We start from the raw sequence: 22,907 nt of genomic DNA, 5'->3' as shown, positions 1-22,907 counted from the left end.
CACCTGTGTAAGGTCTTCTCTCCAGAAGGATGTCCTAGCCATGCCATTATCGTAAGTGATGGACATACAAAATGACAGCCAGCGCCACCAATAAATGATAGATAAGACGGTCTGATCTATAACGGTGTAGGGGTACAAAGAGGATCCCTGTAAATCCCTAAACACGATAATACAATAAACATATGTTCCCTGCACTCAAAGTGAAAAATGGAAGCAACACTGGAGTTAACCAACAAATGATATTTTACTGCTCACAAAATAGAAACAGTATACACACAGAGGTAGTAGAACTTCATATAACAAAAGGGCTGCACAAAGAATTACAAACGCACGGAAAAAGGTATCAAAAAGTGTCTATCCCCAACAATCCAAATGTTCAAAAAGATCTAATAATCAATATGATGTCCAATGCAAAGACTAAGGGGGCAGAGGGAAAAGAAACACCAAAAAGGCTAGGAGGAGGTAAAAAGTCCATTGGTAATGTGCCAGATCTAGAGTCCAAAAGCCATGCAGTGGGGCACACATACAAAACATATTGTAGGATATAGAAAACAGTCAGTAGGTATTAAGCCATTCCCAAGAGTAAATAGTCCATACAGGGGGGTAAGTGATGTGAGAAGTTCCATGGCTCCTGCAGCACAAGTTCACCGACCACACACTTACACAATATGGGAAGCATGCAAGATACAGTACCATCAATCAGCTGAACTCTAATCTTGCCAAACTCTTGATTTCTCAGGTGTTCAGATATTTCCAAGTAACTACCACGATAACCTATTCAATCAAAATGGAGCTTACATTCGAATACATTTCTAACGATTTACTACTTTCTAATTATTAACAAAGTCCATATCTGGGGAACGTTCTGGGACAGTGGGCCGGGGATGGGGGGAAAAGACATAATGGGGGAGGGAACATGTAGTAAGTTTCCCTTATTTATTTATTCCCCCTGAATAAAGAGTTTATTTCTGAATGTTGGGTAGGCAGGTATTTTAGCACTTACATTTGTTTGTGTAGTTGTACCCCCGTATATCATAATGAATTTATTGATTTTGATGTAATGATACCACTGCAGAGTCGCATATGACAGAACAGAAACAGGGAATCTGTTCTGTGTGTATAGAATGAATGGGTGCTCCAATAATCCTGGAAACAAAGTGAATTTTAATCCATAACATATCATAAAGAAAAAATGGCTTCTATTAGGAGTGGGCGTGCTACTAGGTTAGAAATAAATCAGCTTGCCTTCTTTATATCTCCTGAAGGTAACGGTGAAATGAAGATGAACCCCCTCCACTGTACCTCATTGGAGACAACAATATAATAAAGTCCTGAGAATGACTCACCAAAGTATGTAGCCAGTATTTTGTCAGTCAGTAGATCTTCTTTATATCTTACCCACTCCTTGAGCCAATGGAATTTTCTTGGTGGCGTGTCCAGCTGCCAATGGGAATCAACATGGTAGGAAAAATGTGCAAAAATGCACGCAACAGCGCACTGCCCAACAAAAGGGACGCAGGTGATAAAATAAAGAATTTATTGCCCAATCAAAATGACAAAAAAGGTGTGGGCCCTCCTACGTGTTTCACACAATAGTGCTTTATCAAGGAGGAGTACTTGGGCAAAAAAGTACTCCCTTTTTTGGGCAGTGCGCTGCTGCTGTGTGCATTTTTGCACATTTTTCCTAATCTGTTCTGTGAGCTGCTTACTTGGGCCACTGGGATTAAAAGATCTCCCGAGATCTCACAAGATCTAGTTGGTGTCCCTTTTGTTTCCGCAGCTTGAACAGCAGAGCTACTCATCCTACATGGAAATTAATTCTTGATTCATGATCACACTCGCTATTGTCATTGATTCGATCTCAGTGAGAATTGTGAGTTTGTAGCTGCCTTTGGATTGAAATGGGATGATCTTTCAAACTGATCATATCCTGTAAAGAATCGTGTAGACCGTGATTTAGGGAAGAGACCGATATTACCTCACCTGTCTAACACCTGTCACGCCGCCACGTAGGGATTTCTCTCTGGCACATAACTCGTGTACTGTTCCTGGGTTTTTATTCTGATTAGAACAATCTGCTGAATTACTGCAGTGCACAGCAGCATAAAAAAGTCTTATTTGTTTAATGCCCTTTAGGGCTATGGGAACCCACACTGGGTAATTGACCAAGATTCCCTATTCAATATAGTGAGAAGTGGGATAGAGCAAAGTTAGCGATGTAGTAACTGTCATTAGAAGACGACCCATTGCGAGCAGCGAGTGCAGCCATGAAGCACACTACTGGTTTACTATCCAATTATGTAAAGTCTGTGTCAAATGAAAAGAACTTACAATTAGACAATCAGTCCCACAGCATCATATATTTATATATTAATTGTGCCTACTGGGAAAGTGACCTAAAACATACAACCGTAGGCGAAGAATCCCCAAAGCACGGCCAATATGGCAGCTTATTTGTATATGTTTTTCTCATAAGTATGGGTCGTTTAGTTCAATCTTTTGGGCAAAACATGTTAAGCTGCAACCACTTCAATGTCAAACCTCTCCGCAACTACCTACATACACTGCCACTTATATTCTGTGACCTTTGTGTTTCCGTCACTACTCTTTTCTCCATCGAGTGGCGGAAACACAAAGGTCACAGAATATAAATGGCGGTGTAGGTAGTTGCTGAGAGGTTTGACATTGAAGTGGTTGCAGCTTAACATGTTTTGCCCAAAATATTGAACTAAACGACCCATACTTTGAGAAGAGAAAACCTATTGAAACCAATCAAATAACCTCCATATTGGCCGTGCTTTGGGGATTCCTGGCTTGCAAAGGAAAATAACGTGTCTACCAAATGCCGGGAGTATAAAGCTGCAGCTCCCTGTGAATGTGGATTCTGTGCTTATGAAAGATTTCCTCGCCATGCTGTACAATAGCGTCTGTTTTCACCTCTAGGTTTTTTTCCTTCCCATTATGATGTTTTGATCAAAGCTGAAGTTAATGTGTCTGCTAAACAATTTAATAATAATGAAACTTTCACCCTTTGAGTACCCCAATACGTACCCTGCGTACCTATGAGAAGTCTCTCTGAAGTCTGCATGGAGAGCAGCTCTGTGCTGCCTGGTGAGACAGAGAAAGAGAGAATAAACACAGAGGTTGCCATGGGAACACTCTCCTGGGCCTTTAACTAGAAATACTAAATAAACAGCCCGGAAAAAATAAGGTTGGTTATCCACTAGAAAGGGCCACGCTTTTCACATAGGTCCTATTTAGGGGGACTACACCTTTCATGCAAATATAAGGACCGCTCAGACCTGTAGGTTTATTCCCGGGAAAATGTACCGCAAAAAGGAACTCCCTTTCCATATAACCACGTCCTGTATCCCATACAGACCCATACCAGGAGCCTTGATACGTTGACATTAAGGGACATTATATCTATCTATCCAGGGTGTATCATTTAAATCATATCATGTACTGGAATCCTGCATACATGACGCCTCTACATGTTAAAGGTGCAGTCCCCTGTACTCAGAGGAAAGGGAGAATAAGGCTTTCTTTTTCTATATATGTTTTTTGTTACGGTCTTGTCTTCCTGCAAATGAAAGCCCAGCTGTCTGATCCAGAACAGTCCTGTTCTCCCAGTGTTCGGTGGAACTTCCGCTCACGTCACTGTGGGGGGGGAGCGGCCACAACCATGTGACCGCTGCCGAAGCAATCACATGGTCGCGATCCCAGAAGTCCATGGGACTCGGGTGCTGAAAACTTCCCGCAGCGTACAGGTTACGGGGGTGGAGTCACCACAGCATATTACTGTGTTACTGTGCCAGGCATGGCATCCTCCAAAAGGGACCAACAAACTAAAGCCACAATCTTACATAGTTAAATATTTGTCTGTTAGAACTTGCCTCTAGTCTTTTATTTTATTATTTAAATCCTTCAGCCGCTTTCAATTATGAAAAAAATATTGATGTAAAGAAAAATATCTTGTAGGGCCTCTTATAATTTTTGCACCGGTGGACATAGGGGAAATGTCTAATTCTCACAAATACAGATACTGTGGCTCCCATCGTACTTTGTGTCTTTTTCTCCTTCTTTGTAAATCTGTGTGCTTACCCTTGGGGCCTGCACTGGGACCTCTTCTCCTCACTCTCTAGGTAACCTTTTCACATCTTTTGGGTTCAAATATCACCTCTATTCGGACGGCACACAGATTTACCTTTCAACATCTTACGTTATCTCTGCTGTCCAGACCAAAGTCTTGGAATATCTCTCCGCTATATCTCCGGTCTTGACTGTTGTAACATTTCTATTGTTTCTTCTTACACATTTCTCCTTCTCTGCTTCCAGGCTATAATCTGCCCCTCCTTACATCGCAGCTCCGGTTTCTCACTAGATACCTGCTCGACTCTTGTATCCTCTTGCGCGCGGTCTTCTGTCTACCACATTTATAGCTAAAGCCCTCTCCTGCCTAAGACCTTTCTCACTCACTGCCCCACACCTCTGGAATGCCCTTCTCAATATCTGACCAGCACCTTCTCTCCCCACCTTTTAAGGCCTATCTGAAAACACACCTCTTTAATTAAGCATTTAAGTAGCTCAAGTACTCACCACTAGCATACGCGCTTACCACAGCACACTCCAACTGGCCCTAAATTCTCCCCAATCACCACTTAGGCCCAGATCCACAGAGCTTCATTATTGACTTAAAGAGGCATTAACTGAAGTCTAAGCATCGTTAAGTGCCAACTTAACTTAGAGAGAAAGGAAGAGACTCTGTTAGTCCCATGTGCTGTATATATCCCCTCAAACACACCTTTATACAAAACATGAAGAGACACCTGTCCACAAATAAGTAAACATGGGAAGGATGTTGATCCCAGGACAGCATCTGATTGCCAATATTTGGAGTCATGAAGGGATTTATTTTTCCCCATATTGGATAATGTTTGACTGTTTCTTTGTGTTTGCTTCCTCTGGATCAAAATACTGTAAGTACAAATATAGGATAAGTATCTGTCTAAATTTAGCATAGGTTGAACTTAATGGACATATGTCTTTTTTTCCAACCTCATCTACTATGTAACAAAAAATGGGCACCCCAGAGATACCTGGGAAATATGCTAATAGGAGTTATTTCCCTCTGCGTCTTCTCCAAACCCCACATTGCCGGCTCTGGAGGGAGCTAACGCCACCTTTAGGTAACATGGGGTATAGCATTATTTGAAGCGAACGCGAGGCAGTGCTAGCCTATGATAAGGAGATTAATAACGTTGTTTTCGCATATAATTAGCTTCGTGGAGTCACATTAACCTCAGGGAACATTATGTCCGTTACAGATTGGGATAACCGTATGCTATGAGTCCTGACTTAACTGAGCTTTGTGTATCTGGCCCTTAGACTGTAAGCTCTTCGGGGCAGGGAATATTTCCTTTTATGTCTGTAGCGCTTCCTCCCATTGTGTCTCATATTATTTTGTACAGATAAAGATATACATACATTATACTTGTGGGATTGCCAATTGCTCTCATATAACCTGATAAATATGCCATCGCCACATTTGTCATAGGTTGGACTGCCTCTTTAATCTATAAAGCAGACAATAAAATGGTAGACTGACTACAAATCCTTATTGTTTATCATTTTTTGGTAAATCCATTATGTTGCTGACTGCGATAAGCCTTTAATAAGAATGACTCTCTCTTCCTCACTACAACAAATACGGAGGTCTGTAGCCTTGTGGTTGAACTACAATCTTTAAATAACTCAAGGGTGTTAATTCTCACCAAATGCCATCTGTTGCAAACGATCCTCTCAACACCATTGGCTTTGCAAACAATATTATTAACCAACATGATGTAGCAGACACGCCAGCAGATCCTTGGGGAGGGAGCATTTGGAAAGGAAGTTCAGCTACGCTGATTGAATCCCTCATCGCGGACATTGTGTGCATGTGTTTGTGCAGGAATGATAATACAGTGGTTGATACTGTAACGTAACGTAACAGGAGGCGAGAATCGGGTAAAGCGACTTGGGATGCCCCTAAACACAGGGTCTGTTGAAGAAAATGCAGGAGCAGGGTGCTAAAGGAAAAAAAATCCCAGTCCAGGAAAAGTACTATGTAGAAGAGAGACGAGCACACCAAACAAAGAAAAATTCAAAATGTCGCCAAAAAGATAATTTAATGACTAAAAAGTCAGCAAATTGAAATGACGGTGTTAGGACCTGGAAATGTGGTTATGCTGTTTCTGTCTCTTGTTGCATCTTACAATAGACATACTGTAAATGTGCTGGTAAGGTTAAATCCCTCTGTGTACAAGGTGCAGCATAGCCCTTCTGATGTAACCCCTTATAAATAAAAAAGATGTTTTTGTGGTTCAGACGGGCTCTTACCGCCCCCCTAAGACTGGGTTCTCTCCACAAACATTAATGTTATTACTACTGTACCTATCTTTCTGAGGTGTTCTTGGTAACCATAGTATCCTGTGCTATATTCACTGAGGCTATGCCCACTAATGGGATGCCACTAATATCATTTCATCAAGATATAGTACTATCTATTCTACATTAGATTTGGTTACAACACACCTTCTGTGTGTTACATGTGTTTGTGTCATACTCACTTATTATGTAACCATTGATATTAAAGTTTACGTTTTTACCATCCCTGTATTATCCACGTTATTAATTTTCTGTTATTTATTAGTGTGCCACATAACGGGATTCCCTTCCTCCCTCCCGTGTCCTGGTTTGAATTGATGACCAGAGTTGGCGCTCGCGTATCTTGTACTCGGGCTGAGCGAGAGTTGGCGTGTCGCTCTCTCAGGGACATGACATTAGGTTTAAATAACCAGGAAGTAACTTGTGCCCCTTTATTGGTAAGTCTCTCGGGGATGTAAGGGCCCCGGAGCTGAAATTAACGTGCTGCAGCTCCCAAGTCTGACTGATTCCCATTCCGATATAAACAAGACGGGTGTTGGGAGGGGAGGGGGGGGGAGACTGCTTCTTAAAGTTGTAACAATATCCAATAGTTCTAACTATTAAGTACTGATACATAACTATAAATGCTGTTCCTACAAGTACTAGTAGTACAACTAGTAGTAGTAGTAATAGTACTACTCGCATCCAAAATGATTTTGCGTAAGAAAAACACATTTGATGTAAGTTGTGATGCCTTTGAGTGGACCAACATTAGAATTGTAACGTGATCCTGTACAGAGCGCGTAGTTTTGCTCTGCGAGTGCAGAGATAGCATGAAGTGAAAGATATGGGCTATTTGTACAGAACTTTCAAACGGGAAAACACAAAAGGGATAGTGTCTTAGTTAAAAAAAAAAAATAAAGCTGCAGACTAAGCAATATCATACCTGGTGTTTTTTTTTTTAAATAAATCAGTTATGTACTATGAGAAAATACGTGCAGCTTTTTTTTTTATAATTCTTTTTATTTTTTTAAAAAAAAAATTCAAACAACTCCAAATGACATTTTTAATGTATTATAATGTAACAAGCATTTGTTGTTTCTATAGCAACCATTTACAAAGTAACATCCCCTTCCTCTTCTGAAACAGGCCCTGGCACACCCCTTTTTGAGCCCTGCCCTCTCTCTAGCAGTGCACCAATTGTATCTAGTGGCTGCCTGGTCACATGATCTTCCCCACAGAACTTTGCATCTTTGGTCCTCCTCTGCTGCACTGACAGCCATTTAGTGAACCCCCGAACCGAATCTTCGCCGATCGATCACAGGAGAACGGATTGATTGACAACTTGGCTAATTACTTATCAGTGTGTAGATTGTATTGATGCGCATATTAAAGGGAATTTTTTTTTTTTCTAAACGGCAGTTTGGACTGCTGCTTTAAAGCACTGCAAAGCATCTCTTATTACAGTTTAGTTGTATTTTAAAGTCTTTTACAAGAATCACTTACTCGTGTTGTATTTATAGCATTGGCAGCTGGTGATAACATTACTCTGTGATTGAAAATACGGGAAAATATTCTTAGAAACGCACTTCCTTTTTACACCCTCGGCTGCTTTCATACGAGGGAGTCACAGTTGTGGTTATTGGGACATGAGCTGCCACGGAACGTGGCACTGACACAGCGATGGCGGGGGATAAGCACACTCCTCTTCCTGCTTTCTGCTAGCTCTTTACAGAACACAGATTAATATCGAGGAGGCAAACGGCAACACAGTGATGTTAATGATATAGTATTGTGTTATAAAGCGTGATGGTCCCATATACAGTAGATCACCGTGTTGCTGTTTTCTTCATATCAAAGCAGCAGAACAGGCCACATTGCGTTAACATCTTTTAACAAATAAATATCGCAGGATTGAAGCAGGAGTTTTTTTTTAACTGTGTTAATTTGAGCTCTGGGGACCTGCTGTTTCTGAGATACTTACCTCTGTAACAGTGGTTACCGGCATCTACAGTATGCAGGTAGGGAACTGTGTGCTTAACATAATGGTGGCTTTAAATGTCCCGCTCACGCGGGCCAATAGGAAGCCGTGACGTCATCAGTTGCTGCTTCCTATTGGCCAGCTTGAGCAGGACTTTTAAACTTCACAGGGATTCCGGCAGCGCTGCTTTAATCTCTCACCTGGGAGGTGGTTTTATTTTTTATCCGCAACCTTTGCCATTTGACAGCAGATAATAACCGCTCGCCGGACCATCTTCCTACCTGCTGTAACACATCGGACCCTGCTCGATCCTTGGCTTACCTTTGTATTTAGAGTAGCCGTATGTCTATCCCAAGCATCTCTGAATTCCCATACTGCATTAGCCTGGAACATCTCTGTTGGGAAGCTATTCCATGAATCCACTGCTCTGTCCATGAATAAATACTGCCCCCGGGGCCCCCGCCCTCCTGCTTCAGAGAACGGCCTCTTCCAACACTTCTCTGACATGAGCTTCCCTCCTGTACTTTGTTGAATCTCTTTTCTATATTTGAAAGTTTCAATCATATCCCCCTGTTCCTTCTGTCCTCCGAGTCCCTTTCCTCTATAGTAGCAGATGACAGTGTAAATAATCCTCTATTCTACCTTTTGAATGGTTATGACCCGTATGCCTGATTTTGCACTTTTTGGCATTAAATTGGAGTTTACTTTTTAACCATTACTCCAATCTACCTAAATCATGAATCCGTCGGTTTTGTAGAAACTTTGTATCGCCTGCAGACAGGTATATACAGGCAGGTTATCCGACACAATACGTTACTCAAAATGGCGTTGGATAGCGAAACGTTGTAAAGCGAAACACAATTTCCCATAGGAACACTGTTTAAATGGAAGGTTCCATTCCTGAAGGCATTTTTAACACTAAAATACACCAAATATTTTATGCAGGCAATAAGATATACAGCACACACATACGTTATATAGTTTATATACTGTATTATATATATAATATAACATAATAAATAATATATTATATAGTATAATAATATTATATAGTATCATATAATATATAGTATAATATATATTATATATACGCTCATATATACGCTCTTATGACGCTTTGCAACGTTGTGTATGTGTATATACACATAAACAACGTTGCAAAGCGTCGTAAGAGCGTTGGGTAAGCCGTTTTGGCGTTGTAAAAATGAACATAGGTATGCATTGCACAGCGTTGGATAAGCCATTCGTTGTAAAACGAAGCGTTGGAAAATGAGGACTGCCTGTAATTCCCTTCCAGGCCATCTGTATTTTATTTTACAAGTTATTTAGAAGGGAAGACGTCTTTACACCTCCTGTTCATCCATTTCTTCAGTGTGTGCATTACAAAAGCCAGAAGCTCAGTAAGACAAGTTGTTCTGAAATATGGAACATATTGGCTATGTCAGTCAGCTTGGTGTGAGATATGAAGCAGTCATGCACAAAAATGTATACTTCACATCCCAAAATACTAATTTGATGATAGAGGTAAAAAATAAACTTTATACCAAAACAACCGCTCTTAATAAATACAAAGAGTTAAGTCCACTGAAGGTCTTACTCGGGGGTATATAACCCGTAGTACAGATCTATCCACCTTTAAGACCCACCCTAAAACACACCTCCTTAAAGAAGCATATGAGTAGCTCCGTGGCTGGTACTATACAAATGATACATAAAGCTTGGCCCCTGCAGACGCACTTACCAGAACGCCCTCCTTCTGTCTCTGTACGTTCGTTCTACCTACCAATTAGACTGTAAGCTCTTGGGTGCAGGACTCCTTTTCCTAATGATACTTTTATGTCTGAAGCACTTATTCCCATGACCTGTTATTTATATTTGTTATTTGTGATTGTCACGTGTATTACTGCGGTGAAGTGCTATGTACTTTAATGGACATACATACATACATACATACATACACACACACATACATACATACATACATACATACATACATACAGATGTTGTAAGACTTACTGTCCTTGTGGCCACAAAGAAAAATGCCTGGATGGATTAACGCTGCGGGGTCCATGCTTTTGTATGGGACCCCCGCATTGTTAACCCTTTGCTTGAATGGGAGAGAGAATACCGATACTCACCTTCCACCTGAGCTGCGCAGCCGTGTCCCCCGTCTCTCTGCCTGGGGCCGTATCCCCTGCAGTGCTGGTAGAATGCAGGGCTGTGCTTCCTTCCCCGTGAAAGATGTAGATACCCTTATATAGGGGAGGCTATATGGCCATATTCAGTCATCTACATCATCAATGGGGCTGGACTGGACACACAACACTGTCCAGCGCTCTTGATGATGTAGATGTCCAAATGTAGTCCGATGTAGCAGCCGTTATTGCAACCGCTGGCGCATTGCAGCGGGACACACACAACGTGCCAGCGGGAGCAGCCACCATTCTCCATGCATTTGCCACGTGCAAAAGGGTTGGGGCTAATGGGAAAGGGGGCGGGGCTAACCCAAGAAGGTGCACTTCTCTCTGCTCCGTCTGTATTGCCCTCCCCTGTGACTTCAGGGCCTCGTGTTACTGTGCAAGAGAGAGGAATAGGAGCAGCGAGGACGTGAGAACCCGATCACACGGGAAGGAAGGGAATAGGTGAAGGGAATGAATGTAAAGCAGGGAGCATGGACACCGGCTGGGTATGTGGGGAGGAATGTATTACTCTCTGGTTCTACAGCTAGGAAGAAGTTAGCTTTTGAGGTGTACTTTTGTTTTTCATAAACCATTCTTTAAATGTATTTGTTTGTTTCTTCCCGACCTCCCCCCCCCCCCCCCCCGCCTTCCCGCCTCCCCGAACCTTGTAGACCGGAAAAGAGGAGTGTTTAGAGCTGTAGTCCCATGTGTGGACAAACCGACATATAGCTAGTTTTATTTTACCTACTGAAGACCCAGAATATCACAAAGTTTGCATAGGGTTCAGTGGCAGAATATCTCACCATCACGCTCCAGCGAAGCAATACCCCTCACTACATCTGTGCTAGCAGTGAGCGGAGTCTGACGCCATGTTTGGGCTGAGTTACAATTAGAAGCTTGAGCTTAAATAATAACATTAGACCAGTATAAGTATTTTACTTTGCAGTTCCCGCTACTCACTTTAACGGCCTGTAAGCTGCATTAAAGCAGCAAAACATGTGAAATGTGTGTGAATATATCTATAGCTATCTCAGTTCTGTAGTATTACATAATGGTGACATTAAAAATAAAAAAATATTCAACTCTTAATGACATTTGAATGAGTTTTAAATCATCCTGTGATCTCTATAGCAGGTTTACCCCACCTCCCCAGCAGTGCAAGATATTTGTAACACTTTCCTGTTTGTGATCATTTGTTGCCAATATTCCCAGCAGTTTGAACTGCAAACTGTAACAATAGATAATGTTACCGTAGTAATATAAGGATACATTGTAGCTGCTGAGCTACACTGACTCAAGGATTGATTGAAAATGAAAGGCAACCATTATGTTAGGCACACACTAAGTATTTGTATAGATTTATAACCGGAGCACCAACCGATTCCCAGGTTAGGTAGCATGTAGAATTATACATCGTCACATGCTTTACACATACAAATAAGGAAAAAAAGGGGTGTGGGGGGTTTGCCGCTTTAAAGCTTAGCACCACTTGGCAAACATGGCCTTAAGTGCCCAGAGATGCTCTCTACTGCACTTATGACTTGAGTGGAGCGGCAGGTCGGCATAAACATATTTGCACGGTAACAGTTGTGGACTTTTCTCTTCCTTGTGGAATTTTGTTAAACTTCAGAGAAGTTACAGACTTCCCCTTCCTATATATATCCGAGCAGTAAAATGCTGACCCGATGCTGGTCACATGCCCGGTAATAAAAGGATGTTCTGTGTTTGTTTTCAGCGGCACCTCTCCTCTTGCATGCCTGAACGCAATGCTCCACACTAACTCCCGCGGGGACGAGGGCATGTTCTATAAGGTCCCGGGGAGAATGGGAGTCTACACACTGAAGGTAAGCGCACCTGTATAAGAGATTGTGTTTACTGGGCATCGTTACACATTTACCAGTCACAAGTATTCACAATGCTAAACGGCTAATTCAGGCAGACCCTTGTACTATCGCTGAACCTTTTATACGTTCATGTGAGCTGTGATTGGCTCCTTCGCTGGCACCTTGCCACCCAAGCGATTACCTTACCTTCAAGGTATGCGCCCTGTTTTCAGATGAATGGAAAACACCCAGCCCGTCTCCCGGTCCCCCGTATACATTAGCATATCTGTCTGCGCTTGTCCAAGAGCAGAGTCGGCTTCTCCGTTCCCAGTGAGGTGCCCTGCCCCTTGCGAATCAGCCATGCCGTTCCCCGCTCCCTGCACTGAAGTGGAACTCCGGAGAAGGAAGCGAGGTTTCTAGCAACGCTGAGATGCTTCGAAAATGTTCAGCGTGGCAGAGGTTTCGGTGGCGTAAGTAACGTGGCCAGTGCCCCGGCTTTCTGCTTGTGGTATTTTTGCCCTGCTCTCATGACCCACCAGGGAAGGTCTCATTCTGATATCCGCATTTTTAGGTTGTTTTGTGCGTGAATGTTACGTTTTACTAGGAAGGGTTCCAGTGATGAGATTATTCTGAGTTAAAGCAAGTTCTAGACCAGTGGAGGCCAACTGTAGTCCTCAAGGGCCACCAACAGGTCAGGTTTTCAGAATATCGCTGCTTCAGCACAGGTGGCTCAGTCTAAGACCGAGTTTGAGCTCAATCTAAGACCAGGATTGAGCCACTTGTGCTGAAGCAGGGATATCCTGAAACTCTGACCTGTTGGTGGCTGTTGAGGACTGGAGTTGTCTGCCCCTGTTCTAGGGTATATGTTAGAGACACAGTGTAAAGACAGATTGTCCCGAGCCAAATCTGCAGTTAGACATGAGGGTAATACAATATTTACTTACTAATTCCATTAGCTCTGCCTCCCAGCTCTGGGGGCCCTTTCTGTATACCCGCTCCCCTTCCTTCTTGCTCTTTTGTTGCCTGCCCCCCTCCCAGGCAGCCTTCCCCACCTTGGTGGGAGGGTGGATCAGTCGACCCCCAGCTCACATCTGTGTCGCAGCCCTTAAAGGGGCAATTCCTTCTAGACAAGTGTGTGTTAAGTGACATGTTTAAGGGATTTTATCTGGGTGACCCCACTCAGAGGCCTCTAATTAATTTATAAAGAAATGAAAGCACAGTTACAATTATCTAAGGAAGCCAGTTAGACTTTGGGTCCTTTACAGAGTGTTGTTGTTTGGCCAGATATGCGTGACTGCACCTTTAAGATGCCCTTAGCACAGTTTAGTAAATTTGTCCCACAGTGACATTCCCTAGAAATCTGCTGCTGTGAATCCCAGGTGAATATTCCCTCAAGCGTCAGTTTCTTCTAATGTAATTCAGCCGAGAACTAACCGCTTTAGGGAACAATTCTCCTTTTGTACCTGACAATCACCTGAAAGAGTTTGCTTTTGTAACTGGAACGTGACTGAACCTTTGCCCTGGATTCCACCTGCTCATTTAACATCAGGAACAGTCTCCCCCTGCAAGTTAAGATATGAGGGGGACGAGTCCGGAATGTGTGGGATTTGCTCTTCCTATTGGGCCTGACATCTTTATAGATCGTACAAACATGCAAAGGGTCCGTCTCCCTTAAGGGGAACTAAGGACAGAGGTGTGACCCTGTTTAAGAAAATCGGACATGTAAAAAAGGATTGAAAAAACATGTTGTGCATTTCTATGGTAAAAAAATGCTTTGACGAGTTTTACCATCTTTACCTAATGTCTTGGCGATAACACGGTCAGTCCTCACCACTATAACAATTTTATTTCATATAGCTCCTTTCTCCTATGGGACTCATTGCTTCACAGTTACAGTATAGCGCGCGGTACACAGCACATAGGAGTTTTACAGACACAGTCCCTGCCCAGGTGAGCTTACAATCTGTCTCCCTGTGCCTCAGGAAAACACAAAGTGACTTGCCCAAGGTCACAAGCCTCACCTGCTTCACACTCTGTGTCACTGATTACAGAGTCGGCGTCTTTACTCACCGAGCCGCTCCTTCTCCACTACAGGTGAATTGTCACCTTTGGTTTTTATTTGCATAGCAATTATGAAGCCATGAACAGATATACATGAGTAGCTGATATGCCTGGGTTCAGCAGTGCTAGAGATAAGGGAAACTTACTTATTGGCTTCCTGTAAAAAATTAATAGAACTGCTTCTTTAACCCTTTGGGGTTCAGAAAGTTCCTTCTGGTTTTCGGGTTACGGGATCCTGAGTGTAGCGGACACATGAAGGAATCTGCCTGCGGTAACAAACACGATCTTTAGTTTCATTTGGGATCTCCGGTAGCGATGGGCGAACCTGTCTGAATCCGATCCGCGGAACGCGTTGGTATCGAATCCAACATCCAATTTTTCAGATTCTGGTTTTCGGGTTCAGTTTGAAGGTTCGGATTCTGAATCCATCAGGCGGATTTTCAGTAATAGGGGGAACAAACCCAAATCATCCTTTTTTGCAGCTGATCCGCGTCGGATTTAGGCGGAATATTCGCCCATCTCTTATCTCAGGTGACAATCTCCCTCAGAAATGAGAAACACGTTTATAGGGCAACATCCAATAAGACATGCATACATCGTAGGGTCCCCTGGGTAATAACTTATAACGTTAGCCCAGGGGTGGGCAACTCCAACGCCTTACATTCAACAATCACCCTTAACCCCTTTGATTGCCCCATGATGTTGGGCTAACGTAGGTGGGGGCAAACTCCAGTTTTCACGGGCCACCAACAGGTCAAGTTTTTAGGATATCCCTGCTTCAGCACAGGGGGCCCAATCGGTGGCTCAGTCGAAGCAGGAATGCAAATGTACTGAATCAGTGTGTTTGTACCAGAGTTGAAAATGTAAATTGATAAACACACAATCCCAGCAAAGTCTAACCCCAGAAAAATGTAACCGACAGATTTAGATATCAAGACTATCTGACCAATGAATCCCCAAAGGGCGAATTTATAAATAAAGCAACTGACCTACAATAAATTGTAAACTGGAATATATGGCATAATAAAATTTAAATAAATTACATGGGTTATATATGGAAAATAAAAAATAAAGTGTATAAAAACCAGATAACAACTTAGTCCACAAATGTACTTAGTCCACTGGAGACTTGCAGCCCGAATGTAAGGATCACCAAATCCCAAAGATATCTGCAAAAAACCATAAGAAAAACAGGCGCACTCCCAGTGTAATAAAGCATAAAAAGTTTTTATAGGACTGTAAAATATAAAAAACGCACTCACAGAGTAAAATTTAAAGCATGTATGAGATATACTCAATCGCCTGAGAGCTGCAGGGGGTCCACGCCAAAACGTCCCGTTGGTGCCACCTCTGCTGTGTCCGTTGATACAGCAGGATGTATTGGTGCTTCAGGAACCGGATGATGTCAGACTCGGTGTCTCGGTCAGAGACTCCCTCCGGCTACACCTCCTTTAGCTACCACTGCTCACCAGTAGACAACCGCAGTACCGGAATGACGGCAGTCCCATGCAAATTAGCAATAGCCTCAGAATGAGCTCTCCGTTCGTGTAGGATAAAATGAGCTACAAACTCGCCACTTTGGGAAACGCCCTACGCGTTTCGTCACTGAAGACTTCGTCAGGGGTTAAATTCATTGGTCAATGGGATGTCCTTTATACCCATTCAGTTGTTGTGATTGGCCCGTGTGAGTGATGGGCGGGTACTTCCACTTACACAAAAGTAACCCTATTTCATTGCTGGACAATATTATCAGTTAAACTCCTAGAGTACTAGAGTCTATTAGGAACATATTCATTTTTTTAACATTTATAACATATTCTAGACAGTAATAGAAATAAACAGATACAATATGGACAATATACAGAAGATAAATTCTTGAAAAAATATAATAGGGATGAATAAAAAATATATTCATGAAAAAAAATATGAAGATGTAAAAATATATATAAAATTATAAACCTGGCATTTAAACAGAAAATGGAACAATACATAAGCATAATAGAGGTAAATATAACCTGGGAGGGAGGGGGTGGTGGGGAGGGGAAAAGTAGGGGGGGAGGGGGAAAGGGATAGGGAGGAAATATAGGAAAGAGAAATGACAGAGGGATAAAATGACAATTCATCATTGGTAACCATCAAGGTCATCATAGACCAAAAAGGGCAAAATCAGGGACAGAAGAACCTCAAGACTGACGGGGGCCACAATCCCCTGATAATATAATAATATGCATATAAACTTTGTAAATATATCCAAAATTGTATATTCACAAGCATAGATCATGTAAATCTATACTATTGAATAATTCCTAATATTTTAATTTATATTATCTTTATATTTCTAATGTAATGCACTTTCCACCTGTTATGTCTATATGGGCCAAAGGAGCACCAACTGCAAAACCAACCAAGCTGAAATGAGGCAACAATCAATGAGGGGACAGGACTAACCTATCCAAACCAGACCTCAAAGATGTGCCTCAAAACACATTGGTACCATAACACTAGACAACAGTACTAATATCAATACAATCATTCAATCCATTTGGATGTAATGTACCCAGTACATACATCCAATATGTCTCACGTGTGCATAATTTCTTAAATCTATCGCCTCCCAATATAGATGAAGGAATGGATTCAATACCCATGACTGACAAACTACATGGGTTTTTGTTATATTTACTGATAAAGTGTCATGACAGACTATGCATAGTAAACCCACGTATAACGTTCCTCCTATGCTCTAGGAACCGTGTACCCAATGTTCTTGATGTCCTACCGATGTACTGTAGACCACATTTATATGATATAAGATATATCACAAATGTGTTTCGGCAATCGATGTAATCATTGACCTCGTGAGTTGTACCATTTGAAAAGGATGTAAATACATCCCTTTTGTTTGTGTCTGCAGGTAATACAACGACTTCTACCACATGGAAAGTTACCCTTCTCTTTTGTTTTTTTATTATTATTACAAAAATTTGTAGTCATTAAAGTAGTAGAATACTTCAGCCTACTTGGGACAATAATGGTCTTTAAAGATCTTGCTTTTTTGAAAACTATTGGTACATGAATAGGCATCAAGGACCCAATAATCGGATCACTTCGTATTATCGCCCAATGCTTCTTAAATTCTTTTTTTATGCTGTGGGCTGAATGATTGTACTGGGTAATAAATGTGGGAGTGGACTGATAGTTATCACCCTCATTTCTTCTCGACATGGTTTTGGCCTTGGAATTCATCAATAGGTCAACACGACATGATGCTTCAGCTTTTTTAAAAGCTTGATCAACTACTTGCATATCATAGTCTTTCTCTTGAAATTTATCCATCAAAAACCGACCTTGATGTCTAAAGTCTAGATCCCTCAAGCAATTGCGCCATACTCTATAGAACTGACTCTTAGGCACATTATCGAGCCATTTTTTGTAGTGATTACTACTATATTGGAGAAAGCTGTTCGCTGACACTGGTTTGAAATGAGTTTTACTCTGAATTGTCATATTATTCCTGTCAATAAACAAATCAAGATCCAAGAATATAATCGCATCCTGGTTGAAGATATGCGTGAATCTTAATCCCATCAAATTATCATTAAAGGAAGTGAGTATGTGATCTAATACGTGACTCTCTCCATCCCAAATAATAAGGATATCATCAATGAAGCGACCATAGAATACAAAGCCCGCCCCCAGCCGTGCGTCCCCCCAAACATGGAGGTCCTCCCACAACGCCATGAAGAGGTTGGCAAAACTGGGAGCAAACCTGGTACCCATGGCCGTTCCACACACCTGTAAAATAAAATATGTAATTGAAAAGAAAATAATTGTGACATAAAATGAATCTTAAACATGATAATATAAAACTACGTTGTGCCGGGTGTAGTATCTTTAATTAAAAAGTGTTCAATATCCTTAATCCCCTTATCGTGATCTATAGAAGTGTATAGTGAACTCAGATCACACGTGGCCCAACAAAATGTGTCCTTCCAGGCAATGCTGGAGGTGGAGTTAATGACATGCAAGGTGTCTCTAATGTATGACCTTAATTGTTGTACATATGGTTGTAAATAGAAATCCACATACTGAGGCACACTTGAAGTCATTGAACCCACCCCCGATATAATAGGCCTGCTTGGAGGAGTGATGACATCCTTGTGTAACTTAGGCAAGTGATAAAAAACTGGTGTTCTAGGGTGCTTAATAAATAAAAAATTCTGTTCAGCCTTAGTGATAATTCCCTCACCCTGTGCTGTCTGAAGAAGAGAAAAATATTCCAACTGATATATTTTAACTGGATCATCAACCAGGATGCGATAAGATGAACCGTCCTGCAGGAGGCGACCTGCCTCCATGAGGTAATCCCGACAATCCTGCAGGACAATTGCACCTCCCTTGTCAGCTTGTCTCACAGTAAGTTCAGAATTAGTCTTAATATTATTTAGTGCCTGTTCTTCCTCATTTGTAAGGTTCTTATGAATATGTCTAGTAGTATTTTGACACAATTGCTCGAGGTCTTTTAAAACTAGTGTATAGAATGTATCGATGAAATTACCTTTTGACTGATATGGAAAGTATGTAGATTTTGGCACAAATGGTGAGTGTTTGAATTCCAAAGACAGACCTATTTCAGAATCCCCATCTATCGCTACCTCACTCGAATGGAGCGTGAGATTTAGTAAAGGATCGTCCACCATGTAGTTTAAACCAATGGTATTAGTCTCATTAGATGGTTCAATAAAGCTATCAATTTGAGTGACTACGTGGGTACTGGTCAATAGATTACTTACCCCATCTGATTCTGTAAGAAGAGAAGTGAGTGCACCAATACACTCACGTTCCTGAGAATTGAAATCGGTTTCAATAAAATTTTCCCGATTTTTTTTTTTTTTTTTTTTTTTTTTTTTTTTTTAATTATTTTTTATTTTATAGTGTCTCATCAAGGTAAGTTTACGAATATAACGATTTAAATCAACAAACAGATCAAATCTGTTTGGAAGGCTGCTTGCTGCAAAGGATAATCCCTTGGCCAATAGCGACACATGGTGTGATGAAAGTGCATGTGATGATAAATTATAGATTCTGTATTTTATCGGTGTGGCTACCATCAGTCTTTTCTTCTTCTGTCCCTGCTTCTTTCTTCCTCCCCTGACTTCCCTGAGTCTCTTTTCCTTCGTCTTTGAGCTCCCTGACTCGGCTGTTTCTCCCATAATGGGTATTGTTTGCCCTTCTCCCTGACCTCTTGATGGACATTCAACTCTAAAAAAGAGGAAGAAGAGGAGGTTGTGGGTTTGTTAGTTTTCACGGTTGAAAAAATCGAGTCAGAGATCATATTTGTCTGTATCTTAGCTGGTGCTACTTCATCTATAATTGATGTATCCAATAAATCTTGTTGATCATTTAGTACAGAGTAGCGATTAGAAACAACACAGCCCAATGGAGGAACAGTATTAGAATCTACTGATATCATAGGTGTCTTTTTAGTTGTATCCTTCTTCTTATCTCTATTAGCAGTCCACCCTTTACGTTTCTCATGGGATTTAGATCCATGGTGTTGTTGCTGATCACTACTCTTATTTCTATATCTATTGCTATTACCACCCCTATAGGTGCCAGATCTATGAGGTTGATAATTATCAGTTCTCTTACGCCAATCTCGTACTTTATTGTTGGCGTAATCATCCTTGTCTCTAGCATATTTGTTCATTTTACGTTCAATAACTTCCTTTTCAAATTCTACGACTCTAGTATTAACTACTTTGTCTAATTCCAAAAATTCAGGTTTATCCTCGAAAGGTCTAATAGTGCACTTTTGTGGTGAAACGCGTAGGAGGAGGAGCCAGGGGTCTGTGCTCCCTTTTTGTCCCATTGATTGGTTTCGTTTTGGCGCTGCTTTGTGCCCTGGAGGAAGTGACGGTGATTCTGCTGTTGGCGAGCCTATCTGTGGCTTGTAATCTGTGCATGCGGAGGAGGACTCAACATTTCAACATTTCCTGCCGGGAAGGGTTAGTGCGTCACGTCCGGCCGTGACGCCATACCCGGAAACCCGGTGTGGCTGGATACAGTTTGTCCCTTGCACCTGAAGTCTGGAGGAGCTAACTGGGGAGGAACCTAAGGAGAGAAATTTGCGGGCCGTTTTATATCAACGATCGGACGTTGGGTGAGCTCATTTACTAGTGTCCGAAGAATGGCCCTTATACACTCTCTCCCCCCCCCTCCCTCCCCATATTCTACTCACTCACCTGTGTGGATCTGTTTGACTCTCTGCTTGCAACAGCCAGCAAGGATAACCGTTTACCAGTGACTCTATTCATACGGACATTATTTTAGACACTGTTTTCTAATACAACAATTGTTCCATACTGTTTATTTTTGTGCTTTACATTATATAAAGTGTTAACTCTACCATCTACCCGTTTTTTATTGCGCTTCCTATTTCTTTTTCTTTTCTTCTAATAGTGCACACTGCATGTCATCAATCTCCTTTTCCAAAGTTTTTAATCTATCCTCTCTATATTTGATTAACATCTTAATGAGAGAAAAGGAGCAAGTTTCCAATGTATTATTCCATTTCATTGAGAAACTCTCATCTGTCTCAAAGGTTGTTTTTTTTAAATTAAATCCTGAGACCACGTGGCACTGTAGTTTCAGTCATGGGTATTGAATCCATTCCTTCATCTATATTGGGAGGCGATAGATTTAAGAAATTATGCACACGTGAGACATATTGGATGTATGTACTGGGTACATTACATCCAAATGGATTGAATGATTGTATTGATATTAGTACTGTTGTCTAGTGTTATGGTACCAACGTGTTTTGAGGCACATCTTTGAGGTCTGGTTTGGATAGGTTAGTCCTGTCCCCTCATTGATTGATTGATTGTTGCCTCATTTCAGCTTGGTTGGTTTTGCTGTTGGTGCTCCTTTGGCCCATATAGACATAACAGGTGGAAAGTGCATTACATTAGAAATATAAAGATAATATAAATTCAAATATTAGGAATTATTCAATAGTATAGATTTATATGATCTATGCTTGTGAATATACAAATTTGGATATATTTACAAAGTTTATATGCATATTATTATATTATTAGGGGATTGTGGCCCTCGTCAGTCTTGAGGTTTCTTCTGTCCCTGATTTTGCTCTTTTTGGTCTATGATGACCTTGATGGTTACCAATGATGAATTGTCATTTTATCCCTCTGTCATTTCTCGTTCCTATATTTCCCTATCCCTTTCCCCCTCCCCACCCCCCCCCTCCCTCCCAGGTTATATTTACCTCTATTATGCTTATGTATTGTTCCATTTTCTGTTTAAATGCCAGGTTTATAATTTTATATATATTTTTACATCTTCATATTTTTTTCATTAATATATTTTTTATTCATCCCTATTATATTTTTTCAAGAATTTATCTTCCGTGTATAGTCCATATTGTATCTGTTTATTTCTATTACTGTCTAGAATATGTTATAATGTTAAAAAATGTATATGTTCCTAATAGGCTCTAGTACTCTAGGAGTTTAACTGATAATATTGTCCAGCAATGAAATAGGGTTACTTTTGTGTAAGTGGAAGTACCCGCCCATCACTCACACGGGCCAATCACAACAACTGAATGGGTATAAAGGACATCCCATTGACAAATAAATTTAACCCCTGACGAGGTCTTCAGTGACGAAACGCGTAGGGCGTTTCCCAAAGTGGCGAGTTTGTAGCTGATTTTATCCTACACGAACGGAGAGCTCATTCTGAGGCTATTGCTAATTTGCATGGGACTGCCGTCATTCCGGTACTGCGGTTGTCTACTGGTGAGCAGTGGTAGCTAAAGGAGGTGTAGCCGGAGGGAGTCTCTGACCAAGACACCGAGTCTGACATCATCCGGTTCCTGAAGCACCAATACATCCTGCTGGATCAACGGACACAGCAGAGGTGGCACCAACAGGACGGTTTGGCGTGGACCCCCTGCAGCTCTCAGGCGATTGAGTATATCTCATACATGCTTTAAATTTTACTCTGTGAGTGCGTTTTTTATATTTTACAGTCCTATAAAAACTTTTTATACTTTATTACACTAGGAGTGCGCCGTTTAGGAATTGCAACCATTTTCATACACAGTTCCCTTATTTCAGTGACTCGAATGCAATTTGACAAATTAACACAATCATAAATAAAATGTTCATTTTTAATACTTTGTGGAGAATCCTTTGCAGGCAATGACTGCTTGAAGCCTGGAACGCATGGACATCACCAAACGCTGGGTTTCCTCCTTTGTGATGCTTTGCCAGGCCTTTACTGCAGCTGTCTTCAGTTGTTGTTTGTTCGTGGGTCTTTCTGCCTTAAGTTTTGTCTTCAGCAAGTGAAATGCATGCTCGATCGGGTTGAGATCAGGTGATTGACTCGGCCATTGCAGAATATTCCACTTCTTTGCCTTAAAAAACACCT

General features: G+C 41.4%; 1 protein-coding gene across 2 annotated transcripts in view; it reads left to right on the top strand.

Moving 5' to 3' along the window:
* The window catches only part of ASXL2 (ASXL transcriptional regulator 2), a 184,114-nt gene that overhangs the window by 59,370 nt on the left and 101,837 nt on the right, over nt 1-22,907 (top strand). For both annotated transcript variants that reach the window (XM_075595337.1, XM_075595336.1), the window contains exon 3: nt 12,305-12,413. In XM_075595337.1, the coding sequence (XP_075451452.1) occupies nt 12,305-12,413 (109 nt within the window). The remainder of the gene's footprint in view (nt 1-12,304; nt 12,414-22,907) is intronic.

Source organism: Ascaphus truei, chromosome 4, assembly GCF_040206685.1.
Source record: "Ascaphus truei isolate aAscTru1 chromosome 4, aAscTru1.hap1, whole genome shotgun sequence".
NCBI lineage: Eukaryota > Metazoa > Chordata > Amphibia > Anura > Ascaphidae > Ascaphus > Ascaphus truei.
This window is presented reverse-complemented; position numbering and strand designations above follow the sequence as displayed.